The sequence below is a fragment of the Accipiter gentilis genome, chromosome 6 (assembly GCF_929443795.1).
Source record: "Accipiter gentilis chromosome 6, bAccGen1.1, whole genome shotgun sequence".
In the NCBI taxonomy this organism is placed as follows: Eukaryota; Metazoa; Chordata; class Aves; order Accipitriformes; family Accipitridae; genus Astur; species Astur gentilis.
In genome coordinates this window covers 33,773,520-33,795,894 of record NC_064885.1, presented here as the reverse complement: position 1 = coordinate 33,795,894, position 22,375 = coordinate 33,773,520, and the positions used below count along the sequence as shown (strand labels likewise).

The 22,375-nt window shown below is 41.0% G+C and overlaps 1 protein-coding gene across 7 annotated transcripts in view; it reads left to right on the top strand.

Moving 5' to 3' along the window:
- The window catches only part of ABCC5 (ATP binding cassette subfamily C member 5), a 73,324-nt gene that overhangs the window by 30,915 nt on the left and 20,034 nt on the right, over positions 1 to 22,375 (top strand). For 2 of the 7 annotated variants that reach the window (XM_049804031.1, XM_049804032.1), the window contains exons 10-27: positions 305 to 377; positions 952 to 1,155; positions 1,825 to 1,968; positions 3,758 to 3,860; positions 4,569 to 4,753; positions 5,825 to 5,971; positions 6,319 to 6,448; positions 7,013 to 7,166; positions 7,314 to 7,442; positions 8,822 to 9,008; positions 9,763 to 9,852; positions 12,266 to 12,455; positions 13,188 to 13,347; positions 13,773 to 13,851; positions 14,799 to 14,912; positions 16,008 to 16,172; positions 16,907 to 16,990; positions 19,580 to 22,075. In XM_049804031.1, coding sequence (XP_049659988.1) covers positions 305 to 377; positions 952 to 1,155; positions 1,825 to 1,968; positions 3,758 to 3,860; positions 4,569 to 4,753; positions 5,825 to 5,971; positions 6,319 to 6,448; positions 7,013 to 7,166; positions 7,314 to 7,442; positions 8,822 to 9,008; positions 9,763 to 9,852; positions 12,266 to 12,455; positions 13,188 to 13,347; positions 13,773 to 13,851; positions 14,799 to 14,912; positions 16,008 to 16,172; positions 16,907 to 16,990; positions 19,580 to 19,639 — 2,398 coding nt within the window. In that variant the 3' untranslated portion in view covers positions 19,640 to 22,075. The other 5 variants (XM_049804027.1, XM_049804026.1, XM_049804029.1 and 2 more) reach the window with 4 other exon arrangements.

Below are 22,375 nucleotides of genomic sequence, written 5' to 3'. Positions count from 1 at the left end.
TCTTTAAACGCAGCAACTGCTTTTTGCCATGTATGGGCACCTTCCATTGCCCTCCCCCAGTGGGGGTCTTCCCTGTGGCCTGTGCTAGCTGTCCCTGGAAAGAAATTGCCTCCTTACCTTCACTGTACTTCAGAAGTAGGTGATTAATTATCCTCGGTTTCTTCCTAGGAATTCAAGGCAGATAATTTGGTTTATGCTGCTGGAATGTCTGCTATTAGTGTAGAAAGTGAGATAATACCATACTAGTTAGATACCTGGGGGGGGGAATAACAGTGTTCTTACTATGTATCTAACTGTTCTTTAGATACAATACCGTGTTGAATGGTTGCTGTCTAAGGCCTGACCTAGCCATCCTTCCAAATGGGGACCTGACAGAGGTATAAATTTTGCTTATAGTAAACTAATCAGTAGATGGAGAAAGGTAGAGTTTTGGTTTGGTAGACTAGACTGGGGTGAGTGGAACATCAGTCTGGTATGCATATAAGCCAAGCTGTTGAATGCACCTTCTTGAGCTGAGTTTATCGATGCAGGCCCTGGACTATTGAGAGTTAAGCTGTGTTTTTGACTCAGATGTTGACAATTTGGGAGTTTTTTATTGTGTTGTAAATTTAGCTGCCTTAACAGGACCTAGTCGAACTTGATTTAAAATAGCTAAGAAAAAAGCATGGCTATGTTAATGCAAAAAAAGTTAAGCAAAAAAGTACTGCCACGTTTCCAGCACATTAACCTTGAGTTTGAATGTATAACACATTTCACAAAGAAGTGGACACCTAAACTAGAATATATATATGTATATATGTATTAAAACAACATACAATATTATGGGAGGTGTGTGCGTATATATAAAAATAAAAATATTATGGTCTGCTTCATCCCAGCCACCTCTTGAGCTCTGAATATCTGTGTTGCATGGTGCTGTAGAAATAAAATAATTGGTGTGTGTCTGTGCAGATTGGTGAACGAGGGGCTAACCTGAGTGGAGGACAGCGTCAGAGAATCAGTCTGGCTCGAGCCCTGTACAGTGACAGGAACATTTACATCCTTGATGATCCCCTTAGTGCCTTAGATGCTCATGTTGGAAATCACATTTTTAACAGTGCAATAAGGAAGCACCTGAAGTCAAAGACTGTCCTTTTCATCACTCATCAGCTTCAGGTACTACATCTCTCATACTTTCTTTCTTGGACTTTCTTGAAATGCTGTTTAGTCAGTTGCCTTCATACTGGAAATTTCTATGCCCTGACCTGTAACAGCACAACCCTGTCCATTTATAGGATGTGTGGTTTCTGTTTGCAGACTAGGTTTGCAAATATGCACCCAGCACAATCTATTTCTTTATTTGATACCAGTGCTGCTTGGTGTCTGATCTGGACTGGTAACACTTGGCTCAAGAAAATTTACCAGAGATATAAATACCTTGTTCAAAAACACTTTTGTTAACTTGCTATAAAGCTAGTTCATCACATCAGAAAAACTTAGATTTGGTGCCAGTAATCAGAAGGGATGTATTCTGAGATTTTCTTGCTATCTTTTGTGCATAGAAATATTAATACTTAGTATATCAGTATTTGCAGTGTTTAAGTATCCTGAATTGTGTCTTCTATAACAGATTGTTTTTGACAGAACATAAAAACTTTTTATTTGTGTACAGTGAAAGTAATCATGGTGCTGTAGTCAATGCAGGGCCTTTAAAAATCAGATATCTGTTACCTCAGAAGAGGTGTGTTGTCTGCAAATGTCTATAAATTACTAAAAAAGGATTGTGTGGGAGTGTGATTATTGGCCATAATGATAAAGACTTGTTCTTACTGCCATTTTCTCCAGTATCTTGTTGACTGTGATGAAGTGATCTTCATGAAAGAAGGCTGCATTACTGAGCGAGGAAGTCATGAGGAACTGATGAATTTAAATGGGGACTATGCAACTATTTTTAATAACCTACAGCTGGGAGAAACACCACATATTGAGGTACTTGTTTTGTTCATTTTAAAGTGCTCTGAATGATGACTTTTCTGATGAGATGAACCAAATGACATTAATTGGAAGACTGGAAAATGGCTTCACATGTTCATGTGTTGATCTGACCAATAGATTTCCTGTAGAATAATCTGTGCTTCATTAGCACTTCATATTTGCAGTCACAGTTCCTATTTAGGGAATGCATACTAGAGAGGACTCTGCAAGTGAGCTCATGAGTTGAACATGAAAGTAATGTATCATCTCCTCTGGTGATGCCCGGAGCAGGAAGCTTGTTGTCTCTCTTATTTTACCTCCAAATTAGCACAGACCTGGACTGACCTTTGTCTGAAAAAATCTTCCTGGTTTATTACTTCGTTTTCACATAGGGTGTGACTGAGGCACAGGAGAAATGATGCAACTTGACAAAAGTTAGATTTGACAGGTTTTGGATGTGTAACTGTAATTGCTTTGTTTTGGGTTTTTTTGAGAAAAAAGTTGTTGCTTGACACTGCTTCTGTTATGAAACAATGGCTGTAAATGCAAACTTGGATTTGTGCTCTAGTATTTTAGTCAGTGGAAAAAATGTAAATCTAGAAAATAACAAGAACCATTCAGTAGCACATGCATTTAAATTTTCAGCAATTTAATTTTTCCCACCTTTCTCCTGATTGTTTCCTGAAGTTATTCTTTGGAGTAAGCAACTTTGCTGCTTTTTATTTGATGATGATTTACTTCTCTAAGTGTTGTGTGCATTTTCTCTTAGTAAGAAGAGATTAAAAAGCACATCTGCAGTTTATTTTTTAAGAGATGAGAGGCTCCTTATTAACAAGTTGCAGACATTTAAAAAAAAAAAAAAAAAAAGTTCCCGAAAAGTTACCATTGTGATAAATATACAGATATAGAAGGTGCTTGGTGAAATTTTGTCCTGGGAGATGTTAGTGAAAGAAGAAAAAGAATAAAATGCATTACTCTGCATATCCTTTCTGAGGCATGAAGATTATAGTTCTGCCATTTTTAAGATTAATGTAACGACAGTTAACATGAGATTCTCTAGTCCGCGTGCTTGGCTGACCTTCACTGTCTTTTTGTAAACACTAGCTCATGGAAGGAGCATTAATTTGCATTCCTGATGGGATAAGAAGAAATGGATGGTGAAGTTAGATTCTCTGTGGTTTGATGTGTGTGAGAGGTCTCTTCTCACATAAAGTGTGGGAAGAGGATCCTGAAGATGCTGTGTAGGGGATTTTAATTGATGTAGGCTGTCTCTGAACAGGTAGTAACTTCTATCTGTGGGAAGAAGGCTGGTTTAGAACAGTAATTGTGTGTGCAGTTTAGTGTTTGGATGTTTGACTTCTGGAAGACCAAGTTTTAACCTGACTTTGTCCTTAGAGGCATTTCATGAGAGCCTTCCTGAGTGAAGCACTAGGGTGCTTGGGGAAAAAAAAGCCTCTTAATAAAATTGTAAGTTATTTTTACAAGGGGGATTGTATCTTTCTCTCCGTAGTAGAGGTGTCATTCCTCTACCATGTACGCACATAGTGTCACTGAACCTGGAAATTAAGCTTGCGCACTACCAGTACAGATCAGTAGCAGTTTAGATTAATAAAGGAGGAGAATTAAATCCACTAGAGTTGGCAGTCATCCATAATAACAGCGAAGTTAATATTCCCTGTGATATGAATGCTAAGCTCTTGAAAGCCTTTGTCCTTAGGATGCAGCTTATAAAAAATTTGGGTTCAGATATGAAAATGTCAAAGCAAATTACTCCGGTATGTTTAGTGTCATTGTTTTCCTGCAGATTAATATAAAGAAGAATACAAACAGTTCACTGAAAAGACCCCAGGATAAAAGTACCAAAACAGGGTCTGTGAAGAAGGAGAAAGTTGTAAAGAAGGAAGAGGGTAACTATGTAATCAGATTTCTGGCTGTAATTATTTTATACACCAATAAGCTCAAAACATTTGCTTTCAAAGTGTATTGTGAATGTACCTCTCAGGTTTTGAAAGCTGTCTCAACTCCTGGTCACTCAGTATGGTTGATAGGACACAGGCAGTGGGCAAAGAACATTAATTAATTCATTAAATATGGGTGCCTGCACAATGTTTTTAAGTTCAGTCAGGCTGCTGCTGGTCACATGCTATTGGCACAAAGGAACTTGTAGTATTGTGTCTCCTACACCACTTCTCCCTCCTATCCTAAGAGGGCAATGTGTATAGCTTGGTACTCACAGAGTCCTAGGCAGGACATGGCATTTATGTATGAAGAATTGGAAGATCTAACCTCTGTTTTGTGGTTCTCTCTGTTTGATGTTAACTTTGAACTTCAGCAAGGTTTAAAAATCAATAGTGAGGCTGATACAAGCCTAGCATTTAAATCTGTGCTGATTACGTTTTTTTTAGACATACCATGATGTGAATGATTCTGCAGGGGAAATGTGACTTTTTGAAAAACTGTTTGAACTGTTGAGTTCTACGTATTAAGTAATGTCTGTGTTTCTGCAAGTACTCTATACAGTTGGACAATGACTGTAGCTTTGTGTATGTTCACAAACTTAAAACTTTTCATGGAACAGCTTTCTTTTCTTCACTCCCTTCTCTTTTGTTTCACAGGTCAGTTGGTCCAGTTGGAAGAGAAAGGCAAAGGCTCTGTCCCCTGGTCTGTTTATGGTATCTACATTCAGGCAGCTGGAGGCCCCTTTGCTTTCCTCGTCATCATGGCACTGTTTGTGCTGAATGTGGGCAGTACAGCTTTTAGCAACTGGTGGCTGAGTTTCTGGATCAAGCAGGGCAGCGGAGTAAGATAAATAGCTGTTCTACTCTCTTGTGTCTAACGGGCAGGGGGATTGCTCTCCTAGACTAATCCCAAGCAGTCCTATGAGACCAAATGGTGCTTCTTAATTTAAGCAAGTTGTAAGGCTCCCAGGAGGTGATTTCATGAGAGAGTTCATCTCCAAGAATGAGAGCTCCACTAATAGGAAAGATATAACAGCTCATGTGGTTTTATACTGCCCTCTTGTTCCTTGTCTTGGTTAGACTAAGAAAAGGAAGTGAAAATGTGAAAGGCGCCAACAAGCTGCAGGGGGAAATTACTAATTTTAGTGCTGTTTTTTGTTTGAACGTGACCTTATATCTAACGGGATAATCTTCTTAAAGTATATGGCTTTCAGTCAAATGACTTTTGAGAGTTGCTTTGAAGACTGTGCTGACCTAGGATGGTTTGGGACTTTTCCTGCTTTAGGGGCTTTGATTGCAAGTCTTACTGTGTTTAAAGATTCAAATATAACTGTAAGATTCTTGTTTGGGTGGGGGGAGCAAACTGCTAACCTCAGAGAAGAAATAATGAAGTGCAGATGGCCAACAATGTTAAAATAAGCAATGAGGTCCCTAAACATACTTAAAGATTAAAAAAAAAAAAAGAATGAGAATGTACAATAGTGTGACAGTAAAGAATTTATTGCATACTGGCAGAAAATCACAACCATATTTGATAAGATGTACAACCTATCCAAGATTAATATTGCTGTGTAATAGGAGTGGTGGTATGCAAGTATCTGGTGTTGTTAAGAATACCACAAGAAACGATAAGCACAAAATGAGAGATTAGGAATCAAATGAAGTAGGTATTGTGGTATTATTTTCAAAGGTATTGTAGGGAAAACGCTAAGGGCTACAAATCTGCAAGTCAAGTATCTCTGCTAGGGAGAACTTTCTGAAGTATTCCAGGATCATTAAGTACTTCATTTAAAGAAGAAGTGTCAAATATGGAGGGAGGGGACAGAGGACAGTTAAATTTTACCACGTGTAATGTGTACATGATTAATCCTTGTCTTAACTAATTATTCACTGAAACCTTGAATTTTCTGCAGAACACCACTGTGACTTTGGGAAATGATACCGTCATAAGCAACAGTATGAAAGATAACCCTCACATGCATTACTATGCTGGCATCTATGCACTGTCTATGGCAGTTATGTTGATTCTGAAAGCTGTTCGTGGCGTTGTCTTTGTAAAGGTATGTGCTAATGCTGCTGTTTTTCTTATCTTCCCCCCAACCCCTTCTGCATATTGCTGTCACTGTGGTTCTTTTGGTCACCTTCCAAGAGAGATTTTGAATGAGAGGAAGTTAGATCATGGATTGTGAGGTTTCCATAAGTCATCTCTTGGGGCTGTACCATACTTTCTGTTAAACTTCTGCACAAATTAATAGCTTCTTTCCACTGGTTCGAAGCACAGAATGCAAGAAAAAAACCTTATGGTTGGAGAGAGAAAATAAGCAGAATGTTTTGGTCCCCAGGGGAGGGGCAGTGACAGGAAGGCAAACATCCTTTCATAATGCTGCAACATTTTCTGCATTGTCAGGGAACTCTCAGAGCATCCTCAAGACTCCATGATGAGCTCTTCCGACGGATTCTGCGTAGCCCCATGAAGTTCTTTGACACTACACCCACTGGACGGATTCTCAACAGGTTTTCCAAAGACATGGATGAAGGTATCTCTCACTGTATGTGCTGTAAATCCCACATTCAGACCTCCAGGTTACCTTCTTAATACTCTCCAGTCTCTTGCTGTTGGGGTGATCATAGCCTATATCTATTGCCAAATGTGTACTTGTAATAGACAAAGCAGGAATTGGTTTGTTTAACATACCTGGTTATGATTCTAGAAGGCAGCTGATAGCTCAAGTCTGTCTATTCACTTATAAAGAAGAATATGTTATGTGCTTTTGTACCTACAGACTGCACATGGACTCTTAGCAGACTCTTAGCAGTTAATGCAAGGGGAGCCTAGAGTTTCAGGGTGAAGTTGATGTGCAGCAAAGGTGGTAATTAGGTCAGAGCTGCATCAGGGCTGTTTCTGCAAATGGGAATAATTGGAAAGGTTACTAGCATCTCAGAAGATAAAAGCACCCCTAATGAAAATGTACGTTTTCAGTAAGCCATGAGAAATCACTGTTCTTGTCAATGGTGATGTACAGTTGGACTGAATTGCTTTATATAGGTTGTTTTACCTTTCTGTACTCAAGGTCTTCCTCTTTTCCCTCCATTTTTTCCAGTTGATGTTCGTTTGCCATTTCAAGCAGAAATGTTCATCCAGAATGTCATCCTTGTGTTCTTCTGTGTGGGGGTGATTTCTGGGGTTTTCCCCTGGTTCCTGGTGGCAGTGGGGCCCCTCATTGTCCTGTTCACAGTTCTGCATGTTGTCTCTAGGTAAGTGTATCAGCTGCTTTGACTAAAAGTAGAGATACCTTGACCTGTTATTAAGGACATAGGCTTCTTCCAAGTATATATGCATCAGTGTAGTGGTTGGCATATGGTGGCTGTATATATCACTTAAAAGTGTTTCTTTGCTTCCAGAGTCTTTATTCGGGAACTCAAGCGTCTGGACAACATCACACAGTCTCCATTCCTGTCTCACATTACATCTAGCATACAGGGTCTCTCCACAATCCACGCCTACCACAAAGGACAGGAATTTCTCCACAGGTCAGTCTAGATATCCATCTGAGAGTGGTGGAGCACAAAGCAGGGTGTGACAGGTTTACATTCAGAAAGATTTATTAATGAGGTTTGTAGCTGATAGCATACATTTGCTCTAAGAGTGAAAGTTACTTTTGGGGGAAGAACATGGGGGAGAACAAGAAGGAGAAGGGAAAGGGAAAACTCCCCATTAGCCAACTGGGAAGAATAGTGATGGAGTCCCAGGTGAATGCCCTCCTCTGGGGTTCTCTGCAGTGCAGGAGGTGGCAATGATAATGGTGAGGGCAAGTTTTTGGCCACACTTTTTTCTTAGTGGTATATACTTTTCATCAGGTCCTTCTCATACTTGCTATTGTTTGTTTCTCCTTATGATGGTATTAGCATTGGTTAGAGGATGCTGACAAAACCTTAGTGTGCATATTGATGAGCTGTTAGTCTCTGTGCACATGTATAATTGGATAGCATTTATCAAGTATTTAAGTGACTGTTATCCACCTTGTTATACACTATGCTTGGTTTTCTCCAGTATAAACTAAAATCTGCAAAACAAATGTTAGGGAGGGAAAGTGCAACACTTCTCATGTGAGCAGTAGTTGCTTCCCGTGAGAACCTGCCGTAACAATATCAGGCTTTTGCAGGTGCAAGGTCATGAGACCAACAGTGTGGGAGCAGAGGGAAAATTGCCACAGAAGCTCTGGAAAGATAGTGCTACACTAGCTTAGATGAAAGGTTCCAGTGGTGCAAATAGCAGTCCCTTAGCATTGTTGGTGCTAGAGCGCTAAGGCACTGCGCACACTGGGCAGCAGTGATTGATGTAAAACTGAGTTGTACGTTCAGAAAATCTAGTTACTGGCTTTGTGAAAAATCTCTCGTGTCTCGCCTTAAATATACTTTCTCAGCTCTGCAGGGTCAGGACTGTAAATTAAATAGCTATTGATGTGTTTTAATTAGTGTCACTAATTCTATCACCACTTACAGTAACTTTCCTTTTTTTACATTTGTGTATAACACATATTCTGAAGCACTGCTGCTGTAACCTTTGGAGTGATGTGTAGCCATTGAGCATCCTCTGGAATGTCTTGCATAGGTGAAGTTGTGGTGAAAGTGTGTGTAATGTCCCTGAATTTTGATTCACCTCCAGTATAATTCATTGTTGTACACAGAAATTTGTTAGTTTGACTTCCGAGAGTTTGAGCTAAGTAGATACCTGACATTCAGGAAAGTTTGTAAAGTCTCAAACTAGGCCATGAAAGCAGGGTTTGTGTCAATGATGGACTAGTCTTCCTGCCCTGAATTCTGATACTGGAACAGGAGTTTAAGTAGCTGTGCTATTTGTAGAACACCAGGACTGTGAGGTCTACTAACCTTTCGTGGATTTGTTTCAGGTATCAGGAGCTCCTAGATGACAATCAGGCACCATTCTACCTGTTCAGCTGTGCAATGCGCTGGCTAGCTGTACGGCTGGACATTATCAGCATTGCTCTTATCACAACCACTGGCCTTATGATTGTCTTAATGCATGGCCAGATTCCTCCTGCCTATGCTGGGCTGGCTATCTCATATGCTGTGCAGGTGAGTGTGTTGACATACTGTAACATTTAATCTGTCATTTAATGTAGTTACTGCTAATAAGCAAAAGTAACACAACATTGAAAACTTTCCTTAATGTGCTAGAATGGAAAAAGATACTGTTATCCCTTTTGGAAACGGAGGGGAAAGCAATTCAAAGTGAGGACCTTATTGCTAGCAGACAAACGACAAATTATGAGGAGCTAGGTGCTCAAGGCCATTGTCTTGGGGAGCTGCCTCTTTTTAAATGATGAAGTAGAAAGCATTTGAGGCTCTTCATATGCTGCATATTGCAGTTTTCCTGGATATTTCCAGAAATTGGATTGATGATACATCAGACATCTGCCAAACTGATGTCTTAATGTATTGCCTGCAGTATATTTTCAGAGTGAACAGGATCCAGTGTTGCAGCTGTGCAGGTTAGAGACACTTAAGGGCTCAGAATGCTTACTATTAGAGCTGTTGTTTGTCCTTTTCTGCCTCCTGGTGGTAGTAAGGTGAAATTACAAAACCTAGCTAATAGTTAAAAGCTCTTGCTTGTGGGAAACCTTTCTAAATTGCTGGCTTCCCAACTGATTAATAAATTATGGTTATTTTAAAATTAACTATAAACTAAAATTAACTTGCCTTGGGCACCTTAGCTATATGATGCCCAATGGCAAGAATGCTTGTATCAAATTTTCATTAGGTTTGTCTCTTAATTCAATAACAAATCACACCTCTCTAAATTTGTCTTTGTTTTCTCCCATCGCTCCAGTTAACAGGGTTATTCCAGTTTACAGTAAGGCTTGCTTCAGAAACAGAAGCTCGCTTCACCTCAGTGGAGAGGATTGATCACTATATCAAGGTAGGACAATAATACATTTATCTGCCTGTTATAAAATTTCTTGTTGCTTGTTATATTGCTGGCATAAGAGAAGAGAAAGTCAGCCATAGTCTTCCTTAGTACAGAATGTACGTTTCTAATCTTGTAAACACATTAGTACATGTACTGTAATACTGCAGAGTGGTTTATGAAGCATGTATATAAGCATTGGCAAGATGAATAGCATAAGAGCTGGTAGGTAACTAAGCTTACAGGCATCACTTGCCTGGCATCAATGAAGTTACATAAGGATATTGAAAGATTGCTAACACTCTCAGTAAAGAGTGGAGTGTGTGAAAGGGATAACTGGGAATTCAATACAATATTTTAGAGTAAAAGGATGGTGTCCTGGCATCCTTCATTCCAAATCTAATGGACCTCCTTCATTTATACATAGATAGCTGTTACTTTATCTACATGTAATTCTGCTTCATCCTAACTTCTTCCACAGGTCTCGTTATATAACATTTTTTCTATATGTTATATATTGTGTATATGTTTTTTATATATATAAAAAAAGTTAAGCAAATGCTCTCGTTGCAAACGTGAGAAATGTACTAGGCTAAACATGAGAAATATTACAAACTAAATGCTTAGCAAGCTGCTCTGATTATCTGTAACCCTTTCTTCATAACTAGGATTTGTGTATGCAGAACTGGGCATAGGTCAATGGGGAAAGTGTAGCCAGGAGAAAGCCTTCTACTGGGTCTGGTCTTTGAGGTGAAAGGCTTTTTTTAAATTAACACATAAAACACATTTCCTCTGAACTTCAGAGGAAGATATATATCTTTTTGGTAAATCTGGGCTATGTAGTAGTTGATATTTGTAGAATTTTTCTTTTAGCCTGTGGATTTAATACTGCAGAGAAAAAAAATTTTAAAGCTTCCCACTCTGTCAGTTAAATAAATAAATCCTCTTGTGGCATCTAAGTAGAAAATTTCTGTGTATGGAAGACTTGGTGACCGCACAAGCTGACAATTGTCTGCCAAATATTGCCTGGTATCTCTCACTGGGCTGAGATGGGTTTATCACTGTCAGGCTTTCAGTGGCAAAACCTATAGTTGTAGGCTGTTCTGGTGGTTTTTTGTTTGTTGGGGGTTTGTTTGTTTGTTTATTTGTTTGTTTTTGGGTTTTGGGGTTTTTTTTTGTGGTTTTTTTTTTAAGTTACTGTATGTCACTTTATATCACTACTAAGCAACACTTTCTGTGATTTTTCTTATTTGGATCTCTAGACAGCCATTTTATTATGAAACTGTAAAAGTAGTTTGAATCTAAAGAGAAAGAGTGCGTGAGCAGCGAAACACCATGCAGGTTCTGTATCTTACCAAGTCCCAGGCTTGGCTTCTTTCAGTGCAGGCTTCGAGGTCGCTGTTATGAGCACCAAGCTCAAAGAATTGGGGTACTATCGTAGCAGATCACTGTTTTTCTCAAACCCTTGGGCTACAATTAATCTGCCTCTAACTAGATGTTGCGGATGTTCACAACTGACATAGTCTCTGTGGGATCTCTCTATAGTCAATGTAGAAAATGGCTATCTCCAGAGGGCAATTTATTACCTGTTCTATGTGTTTATATTAGAATGAGAAAAATCATACTCCAGAAATACTAGCTTCTTTGTAGTGACTATAAAGGACTTGATGGGGCCTGGTTCAGCTGGAGATTCTTCCTTTGTATGGGTTTAAAGTTACATGAGGTGAATCCTACAACAGGATTTCTGCCATTCTTTGAGGCTGTTTGTGCCAAATATGGGAAAGTGACCTTGGCTTCATTCTAAACATGCTATAAAGGCACATGTTTGGCTTTCAGAAGTTCTGCCTTTTTGTTTAATCTGTGAACTGCTTAATGAGGGACCTATTAAGGGGCAGAGTAAAATAGCAAAAGTGAGCAAGCTGGAAGGGGCCTAACTGACTCAGTGATTTAATAGAACAGAAGAGAATGAGGAAGAGAAGGAAGAGGGTAGCATTTGTACAATGTGTCATGTGGGCGTTCTCTTCTGTCAGAATCAACAGAGGTGACCGTGGCATGGCATAGCAAATGAGACATAGAAACAGAACAGATGTTCCATCCAGTCTTTGGAGTGCCACGAAACTCAGTAGGATTGTGCTCGTAAAGAATAGGCCTAAAATACTTCTTGAATACCATTGATGAAAAACATTATGTAGAAGGGCCAATGTCATTATTGAGGCAACAGGAGGGGAATAACAGTGTGGTCAATGTAATACAGCAAACTTCTGAACCATTGGGCCCGCATCCAGCCACACAGCTCATCATAAAACTGCCATAAACTGATATGGGCTGAGTCTCCTGGGAAGAACTCCAGCTGAAAGCTGCAATTGATAATTTTCCTTTCTGGTGTTTTGTTTACTGGAAACTGACCTTCTGGGTTTTTTTAAAGACACTTTCTCTGGAAGCTCCTGCTCGAATTAAGAATAAAACTCCTCCTCTGGACTGGCCACAGGAAGGTGAAGTTGTTTTTGAAAATGCAGAGATGCGGTACCGAGAGAACCTCCCTCTAGTACTTAAAAAAGTGTCCTTTACCATCAAACCGAAAGAAAAGATTGGCATTGTGGGAAGGACAGGCTCAGGTAAGGAAAAAAACTAAGCAGAGTTAAATTATTACTTTTACAGAATGAGAATGGAATAGAGTGGGGCAGTCATATTGATTCTCCTGTCTTTTCTGTGTTTGAGTAAATTGTTAATTGCACAGGAGTGGTCCAGCAGTCTGTCAGTGGTGGATTCTGTTCATGTGCATACATAAGCAGGATCCTTGTAAACAATAAGGAAAACAAGTTTCCATTTAAAGTAGAGGGATATCCTACTATGCCTGAGCCAGTATGCTCATAATGTTTAACATCCCAAGCCACTTAGCAGCACAGAATGCTACCTACAACATGCTCATTACAGCTTATTTGACTCTTTTGAAAGTTTTTTTGTAGTGATGCTGCAGCCAGGTTTGGCTCAGAAGCCTGTAATGTAAAGAATCACAACGCCTGTTTGTGAGATGACTTAACTCCAAAATGTAGTTTCTAAATAAGCAATTAATATTGCTATATTGGGTTTATGTGGTAAAGTTTTGGTAGTGGGTGTGGGGTGGCACTGCAGGGGTGGCATCTGTGAGAAGAGATTAGGAGCTGCCCCTACAATTACTTAGAAGTTTAAATGCTGAACCCCAGCATTTACCAACATTGTTTGCCAGGACTTTATGGTATTTTAACATGGTTTTCTTATACATGGACAGCTTTTAAAATACTTTCTCATCTCAAAGCTGCTGTGATTCTGTAGAAACACTAGTATTGTTTTTCCTGTCTCATTTTTAGGGAAGTCTTCCCTTGGAATGGCACTCTTTCGTCTCGTTGAACTGTCTGGAGGCTGCATTAAAATTGATGGAGTGAAAATAAATGACATTGGTTTGGCAGATCTTCGCAGCAAACTCTCAATAATTCCTCAGGAACCTGTGCTATTCAGTGGCACTGTGAGGTTAGTGAGACCATAAGAAGGCAAGAAGGACTAAGCGGGCTATCAGCTTATACTTGAACTCAAGTAGGTGCCTAGTGAGACGTTAGTTCTCAAGCATCCTGTTCTCTGTTATTGGAACAAAAAAAACACAGCTAAATGATTTCAGCTGGCCCAGTGCAGAACTGGATGTGATCATCCTCTATGGAAGTCTTGCTTTCCCTTTAGATTTGATTGAAGTTTTTTGCATCTTTGTCTTCCATCTCTACTCTTTTGTTTTTTGGCTACTCTAACCCTAGTGTGTTGGGAACATCTGATTTCCTTGGCAAGGAAATTCTGTCAGTGGAAGGCTAGATGGGAATAATCCATCTGGATGAATTAGCACACTGCTGTTTTGCCATTCATTACTGAATAAAAATTCTGGTTATGTTTTCTGCTTCCCCCTCCAGATCAAACTTGGATCCTTTCAATCAGTACAGTGAGGAACAAATCTGGGATGCTTTGGAAAGGACTCACATGAAAGAGTGTGTAAGTATTATGTGCCTATGAGATATATGTTTGTGTTTTGGCTTCCAAACCAACATGTTCTTTAAGTAGCTACTTCAGAGACCTTTAGATAAAGCTTTTTCTTGGCAATTTTTTCCCCTCATTGTTAATGCTTTGACTGATTCCCCCCACCCCCTCACCCCCACCCCCAATTTTATAAAACTGATTTTTTTGGAGAATGCGCCATATTTCTGTTGTGTACTTTTTTAGTGTGTAGCATAGCAGAGTGCTGCTTCATCACATGGACTCCCAGGGTGTTACAAGATTTCAAGTGGTATTTTTTTCTGTCTGTGCCTTAGGTGTGCATTCTGCATTTACATTTGTGAGTATAAATGTCACACATGCACATTTATACTGAACTTAAAATCTACCCTTTGTGAGGCTCTCTGCAGCAAGTCTCACTGCCATGACATTTCTAATTCTTCTTTTCTTGTAAGTCAAGTGCCATGTACAGCTATGGTACATAGGCTGCAGTAATTCATGCAGGGACCAGGTTCACTCTTTTCTCTTGGTGAGAAAGATTGTCAAGAGATCTGTATTCATGTTGATATGACTTTGTACATGGCATGCTTTTTTTGTAGAAATGAAATACTTTGTACGTAAGTCATTCCAAGGTTGCCTACTGAGATGATATAGCTTTATAGAACACTACTAGCTTAGTCCTAGTGGTATTCTCAGGAGCTACCACTGAGTCACAGGCATTTCAACAGGACTGAGCAGGTCTGATGTTGTATCGCTGTTCTAGCATTAGTTGCTTGTTACTAATTTCCCCAACGAAGACAGCGAAAACTGGACAGCAAAGTGTGGCAGATACTTTGGAACATGGGCAAAATCAGATTTGCAGGAGGAGCAACTGTCTGTCTCATGCCATGGAGATACAAAAAGTCTGTGGAATGCTCTAAGATTTTTGCCTCTTCTTTTCCACACAGGTTGCCCAGCTGCCTATGAAACTTGATTCAGAAGTGATGGAAAATGGGGAAAACTTTTCAGTTGGAGAGAGACAGTTACTGTGCATAGCTAGAGCTCTACTGCGTCGTTGCAAGGTGAGCATAATGATGAGAGAAATAGCTGGAGATACCAAACTGATAGGATTGAGCAAGACTTTTTTTTGTGCCAGATTCATTCTATCTGTCAGAGGAATCACACCAACAATTATTGTGACCCAGAGAGGTGTAGGGTTGTAACAACTAGAAAGGCATCTGTAGCCAGCTGCTGGCTTCTGTAATGTCATGCCATCAGAAAGGTATTGCTTGTTAGTGTTAATAACAGGGTATCAGACTAGCCTAATCATTTCTTCAGAGTGTCCTGCTACTTGGTGAGCATCAAATTCTTTCCTTCTTCCACCTTTTTGTGAATGTCAGCCAAGTAGTTTCCTTCTACATGTTGCCCCACTAAAATGTAGTCTCCAGGTGGAATTTGGGATCATGCTGTGCCAGTGAAGTTAAAGGTTTTGCAGGAATGGAAGACAAATATAATTACAGTGAGAAAGGACTTTTGGATTGACATTGACTAGGATTCAGATTTTAACATCCTTTTTTTTTTTTAAATATTGCACACCATAATATTTTAAGGTTCACTCTGCATCTGTTTTAAAGGCAGACTTCTCAGCAGAAGTTACTGCTCTCTGTGTAGTACCTGCACAAAAAAAGTCTAGTTTAGCTTTGACAAGACACCATTCCAAATCAGTTTATGTCTGAGTCTGAGAGGAAGGGTAACTCTTTACGAGCATAAGAAAGCTAGTAAGCCTAGTTGGTATTGACTCATTCCAGAAGGAATGTCACCATCAAGGATGTGTCAGATTAGTTTACCAGTAAAATTTGTATTTGAGATTTAGCTGCTGAATTTAAAAAAAAAAAAATAGTAGTGGACACTTGAGGCCCAGGTCAGAATCCAAACATCTCATGGCTCTAGGATGTGACCATAAAATACAGGTGTGATCCATAGAGTAACTTTGTTGAAGGCAATTGCATAAAGAAAGCTGAAAAGGTGCTTGTAAAAACTACCTTTGTGACCACAGCTCCATAAGGATTGCCAGTTGTGACAACTCTTGGTCATGGTAGTTCTGCCCACTCTACATATTTTTATGTTCAAGGAGGGAAAGTGTTGCTATGGGTAATGGCCAGGATTGTGCTTTTCAGATTTTGATACTGGATGAAGCAACAGCTGCTATGGACACAGAGACAGACTTACTGATTCAGGAGACTATCAGAGAGGCATTTGCAGACTGCACTATGTTAACAATTGCTCATCGCCTGCATACGGTACTGGGCTCTGATCGGATCATGGTGCTAACACAAGGACAGGTAAGCAGAAAGACTTGTGGCTGCAGTTCCTGTTGCAGTCTGGTGGTGCCATATGTGCAAGCTGAACTGAAGGAACAGCTAGTATTGCAGGGTAGAAAATCCTCTGTGTTTATTCACATCCTTGGTAATAATACTCCAATAGAATCAGTTATTGCCTGACTGTGACAAGATCAAAGAGGGCAAAATTTCTTTTACTCTCCAAAGAAGTACCATACAGTAATAGTCTCTCTTTTAAAAGTGTTTTTAAAACTCCCTTTGTAGGCTAATTCTGAGATGGGTAATAATGTAAGCATCTCTGCTGGGGCTCAGTGGCAGTTTCCCATTACTTTTATGAAGCCCTGTGCTATCAAACAGGCATATGAGAGATGCTCAGAGAGATTCACTTTTCAGGCTTCCATGTGGGAGCCATAAACAGTTAAAGCAAATGTGAGAACATTTGGCAAGGCTCTTAAAGGTAGAGAAGGCAAAACCCCATAGTGTCTGCCTCTGTTTGCCAGAGCCACCAGAGGTTGCTTCCTGCTGGGTAGTTCCAGTGTTTGTCTGAGCTAGTTTGAAGCATCCCAGGTTACAGCATGTAGGCATAAAGGCACATACTTCCACTGCTTGATGTCTCATCTAAAGACGAGTACCATGTTTTTTTGGCTTCTTTACTACTATGTCACAAGTCCAAGGGGTGGGAATCCGTTTTCTGCTGGATTTTACTGACATACTTTACCTGCCTTGTTTGCTTTTAGGTAGTGGAATTCGACACGCCGTCTGCCCTTCTGGCCAATGAGAACTCGCGCTTCTATGCTATGTTTGCTGCTGCGGAGAACAAGGTTGCTGTCAAGGGCTAAAATTCAGGGCAAAGTCACTTTAGTTTTGGAGAGCTACACTCCCTGCCTGTGGCAGGCCAGCTCTTCCTCCTCCTCCTCCTTCAAGCAGATTATTGCCTTTTCATCTCTTAATTTTTAGCACAATGTGTCAAGCCAGAGAGTTTTTAAAACCGTGTCAGAAGAATTCTTCATGTTTTTATTATTGTATTTATTCCATAATCATATTACTAATTTTTTGTTATTAAATGCACTCTACAAATGGCTCAGGGAGCCATAGTTATAAATGTATCAGAGGCCTATAATGAAGCTTTATACATGTAGCTATACCTATACATAATTCTGTATATAGCCTATATTTACAGTGGAAATGTAAGCTGTTTATTTTATATTAAAATAAGCACTGTATTAATAACAGTGCATATTCTTTTCTATCATTTTTGTACAGTTTACGGTACAGGAGATCTGGCTTTGTTATCGGACTGTATCAGACACCGTTTTGTCTTTTACAGTTGGTCTTTTCCTAGTGCTGGATTTTCTGCGTGTCTGAGTGGAAGTGAAGCTTTGCAATAGTGTCCTTTATTGTCACATCTTTGTTGTCTAGCGCAGGGGAGAAGAGCTCTGTGGTGTAACTATTGCATTGTAATTTATCAAAGCTATTTGGAGCATCGCTAATGTTCACCACGGCAGCAGCTGCTGCTTCCCATGATGCTTTCTCAAAGCAGGGTTTTTAGTGATCTCCTGAGTGGAGAACCACTTCTGGGTCACATTAAGGCCTCGTATTTTCTCAGTGTCCCGGATACAGTATTTCTGACTGTATCAGCAGGGTTTATTTTAATGCAAGCAAGCCCAAGCTCCTCCTGCTTCGCTGATCTAACACAACCAAAATCTAACTGTTTGTGGAATGATCTGTAACAAGTTAATCAAAAGGTTCAAATCATACCCTGTATGCTAGCAGGAAAGCCTTTTCAGAGTTGCTTCAGCTGACTGACTCCTTTATCTTGAAGCTGCTAACACTCCTCAGAGGTTTAGGTTGGCTTTCATTGGCATGGGTAACACTAACTCTTTGTTCTGCTCACTTGTACTACAGTTAAACATCATCAATATTTCCTGTTTCTTTATTGCACACTTATTAAGGAAACAGTCCCCCACCCTACATCTTCTGGAACTTTAAACAGGTTCCTGTTGATCAGGATGTAACAGTGGTGTAGGACATTGTTTTCTTACTGTAAAGAGACCTACCTCAGGTTACTAGGTCCTGCATAGTACATTGCCATGATCACTGTACACCATTCCTGTTTTACAGGACCTGTGGCCCAGGTGGGCATGGTCGCTCCTATAATAGCCGTGACTTATTGAATGGTCAGCGTTGCATGTCTTTGTCAACTTGGACATTTTGTAGCCTTAGCATGTTTGCAAAATGTCTCATTGAGGCAGAAATCTGAAAAGTAAATAAAACTATTTTGGGTTTTGTAAATTTTATTGGCTTAAGTAGTTTGTTTTGGGCACATAAATAACTTCACACCTTTTTGAGCCCCAGGGGACAGTTTTTGCAGGCTGTTTTTTTTTCTTGTCTATGCACCATGGCCTGATCTTTCTTCCTTCAGAGTGAAAGTGTTTCTTTAAAAGTGTAGTGGTTAATTTTTTGTGCCCTCCAGCATGGGGGTGGCTTGCAATATATATATGTTTGTGTTGAGTAGTACAGGGAGTAATAATTTATAATGTAAGTATTCAAGCCAAGTAGCAAGGGGGGAGGTCAGACGGAATACAGAAGATCCTTCTTAGGCTCAGATTTTTCCACTTTTTTTACCTGCAAGCATTACTGTTTATAATGTGGACATGACTGCCAAGTCACAGCAACAAGCATTTCTACCTACCAATACCACAGGCAAATCATGGTATTGATGGAGCTTAGACTGTAGTTTGAAGAAAGCACAAAAAGCATCATTTGTTGTAGTTGTTCTTTAGTAAGTCTTGTCCTAAGCAAGAATTAACTAGCACAGATGTTACTCTGCTCACAGGCCTGGACCCAAGCTTACTCTCTGTCAAGAACTGGCCACCACTTTGCTCAGTGTTACTCAATTCAAAGAACAGTGTGACTGACTCTATGTTGTGGTTAGGAAAGGGAGAAGCAATAGGCCTCTCTCCAAAGAACACCTGGCTAAGTGGGGGGGTTCTTTTTTTGTTCAGAAACTTGAGGACAAAAAGAAACTGGGGAGGGGTACAAGGGAGCAGGGGTGATAGGCCAAAGAGGTAATGCCCTGCTTCTTCCCTAAAAGTAGAGCTTGGTAGAATGTGAAGGTGAAGGTTGCATACCTTAAAGGGGGAGGGAGAGAACATGGAATGCACCTGCCTAAGACTGTGTCTAAACAGTTCAGTCAGTTGTCACATGCAACTCGGTCAAGGACAGGATTGTCTTGGGCCCTGCAGAACCGAGTTTACCCCATGAACTTCGGTATTTCCCTTGAAGAAAAAGGGCTAATGCACCTAGTTCTCAAGTGCCACGGGGGTCAGCGTGGCTTCAGCTAAGGCTGAGCTGATGGCAGTCTGAGCAAAAGGGGAGCCATCCTGACCTTGTCCTCCTTCTTCTTCCAGGATGGGAGTTCCTTCCACTTTCCTGATGCCAGCACTGGTTCTTGCCTGGTCCAGCAGTGACCCAGTTCAGAAAGCTAACTTGCAGAAAGTTCACCCTCCAAAAGCAGGAATGCTGTACAAAGAAGGAGACAGGAAGGCACCCCTGGAAGGGAGGTGAAGTAGGGGTGCTCTTTTCAGTAGGTGCTAACTGTAACACTAGCATAGGTATGAGAGGAAGCCGCGCTCAGGATTCATTGCACCAAACTGCTGCTTCCCAGTTACGGTCTCCTAAAAACGTGAATATTTTCCTGCTGCTTCAGCGAGCTGAAATAGCTCAACAAGGTGTCAAACAAGGGATGTGGACAGCAGGGATTAGCTCAACCATTTTGTTAAACCTTAGCTCCAGTGTTGTTACTTTGGAGTTACAGAGTTAGACTGCCAGAGGGAAATGTTCTTTCTGCTGTAATCGCTTATCTGCTTCATTTGGCACTTGTCTCCCAGACAGTACAGAAGTACTGCTTCTCACATGGGTAGCAGTAATTTTTTTTACTGGCTTTCATCCTGAACCACAGGAGCAAGCTGAGGCCTGGCCTAGGGCCCCGTCACTGAAATGGAAGGAAGAAACATCAATATTTACAAATGATACTGAAATATCTCTTATCTTTGAAGCATTCTACAAGAGGTTGATGATGATGGGAATTTCCAGGAATTGGATCCTGCTTTAGAGTTTATAGTGTGATATTGTAGAGAAGACTTCATCTTGTGAGGAGTAGAATAAGACTCTGGGATTGGGACAGAGGCTTTTGTTAAAGAGATCCTATCCAAAATAGCATGGAAATAACACATCCTTCTTAGTATACAGCAAAGGCTGTGGGCCAAGACTAACAGGTGTGCAACTTGAGAGAGATTTGCCTGGGATAATTGGCTTGCTGTGTCACCCTCAGGAATTTCAGTTGCATCAGTTTTGCTTATTCTGTCCAAATGCAGCGAGTGCAGCTGATCCCAATTCATTATCGTAATATTAGAGAGTCTTAAAGAGAATGTGTTCCTGCTCATCTCATCTATCTGATGAATGGAAATGTTGCACTTGCTTGGGACTTCAATCAAAACGCAGGTAGGATTCTTCTAAAATTACCTAGTGGAGTCAATGTACAGTTTGATTGGTGTAATTAAGTCCAAAGTCAGACCCTGAAGTTGTGCTACCTTGAACACCTGAGGAGACTTCACCATTACCTGCTGTGAAGATCATGCAGGGTCAGATCCTGAGGTTGCTGGGGCTGTGCTCTGCCTATTAACACTTAGATGAAAGCCAGAGGGAGATCAAGCAGTCTTAGTACATTCCTGGGAACAAAGTTTGAGAAAATACACTTGCTTTGAAAGGCAAATGGTATGAGTGAGAGAAGGTATTGGAAGGAAAGAATAAATGCAGAAAATTTGATTTCTAAAAGGAGGATGTGGAGAGAAAAGGTGGCAGGACAAAAAGTTTTTCTCTCTTAGAAGGGGATTGGGTGAAGACAAAATTCCTTCTTGAAGGTGCTTCAAAAGAACATACTGAGAGGATGCAGGGTGGCTGTAATGCCCTCATTGACCAAAGAGCTTTCCTGAATGCTGCCTTGTTATTTTTTATTGCAACTGTAGTGTGTGTTTTACTATATGTAAACAATCACACAAAGGTTTTCTTTATAGTCCCAGCTTCAGGTCAGTCTAGGATAATACTGTGATTTGTTTTACCCTCAGTTCAGCTGGTGACAGCAGCCACATTGTGCTGGGGCCATGATTTCTGTCTCGAGTATGACGATACAGTGGAAACTCAATTGCAACTTGGTGCAGATGCTGCTGTTGCTAGTGTGAGGCTTGGGAGGCTTTTAGAATGTACCACTATGGGGTCATTAAACCCACAACCATGTAATAAATGTTCCGTGTCATCCAAAAGACGTGTCTTGGAGACTCGTCACGCGTCTGAGGTAGGCAAAGTGTAACAGTGAAAATAACTCACAGAAGTGTCACTACATGAGGCAGAGATCTCCTGTATGCTGCTCCTGGGCTGCGTGGAGTTCAAATCACAGTTACTTCCAGCACACCTCCTTCCTTCCAGCTTACTGTTTCCTACCGTTGCTGTACAACAAGCAGTTGTATAAAGCTGATAATTTTGTGGTTTCTGTCCTTTGCGATTTAGGGAGGTAGCAGTGGATGGTGTGTGACTGATTGCCTCGAGCGTTGGGGAGGACTAAAGCAGAGTAAAGCACGTTATACCTGCGCGGGGATCTGGGGGCAGTTGGCAGCGAGTGTTGGAGCCAGGCAACTACGGGCAGCCAGGGTGGGAGGGAAGAGATTAAAAAAAGGGGGTGTGGGGGGTGCTGCTAGAGGGAGGCTATTTAGGGTTAAGACTGTGAGCTAGATGTGAGGAGTGTGACCAGGAACGGGACGGAGGAGGCCAAAGTAGGTACTGGTGGGATGAGGGTGCATGCATCAGCCCTGCTGGGAGCCGTGGTGTGGAGGGCTTGGGGTTGTTTGTCTTGGAGCTGGGGACGGGGAAGGTGAAAACAAAGTGTTCAGGCTACGTGGAGGAGGCAGAGGCGAACCGAGTGGGCCGTTGTAGCTGTGCCAGGGGCATCTGCGTGTCCGTGTCCAGACAGCAGGGCTGGGGGGGGGGGGGGGCTGGTTGGGGGCAGAGGAGGAGTGCGTGTGTGTGTGTGTACGGATGGACGGAGCCCCCCGGTTGGCGCGCAGGGCTCCACGCGTGGGTGAGGGTGGGCCTGCAGCGCGGATGCCCACACGCGTGGGTGCCGCCCGCGGGCGCGCGCCGCTCGTGCCGGA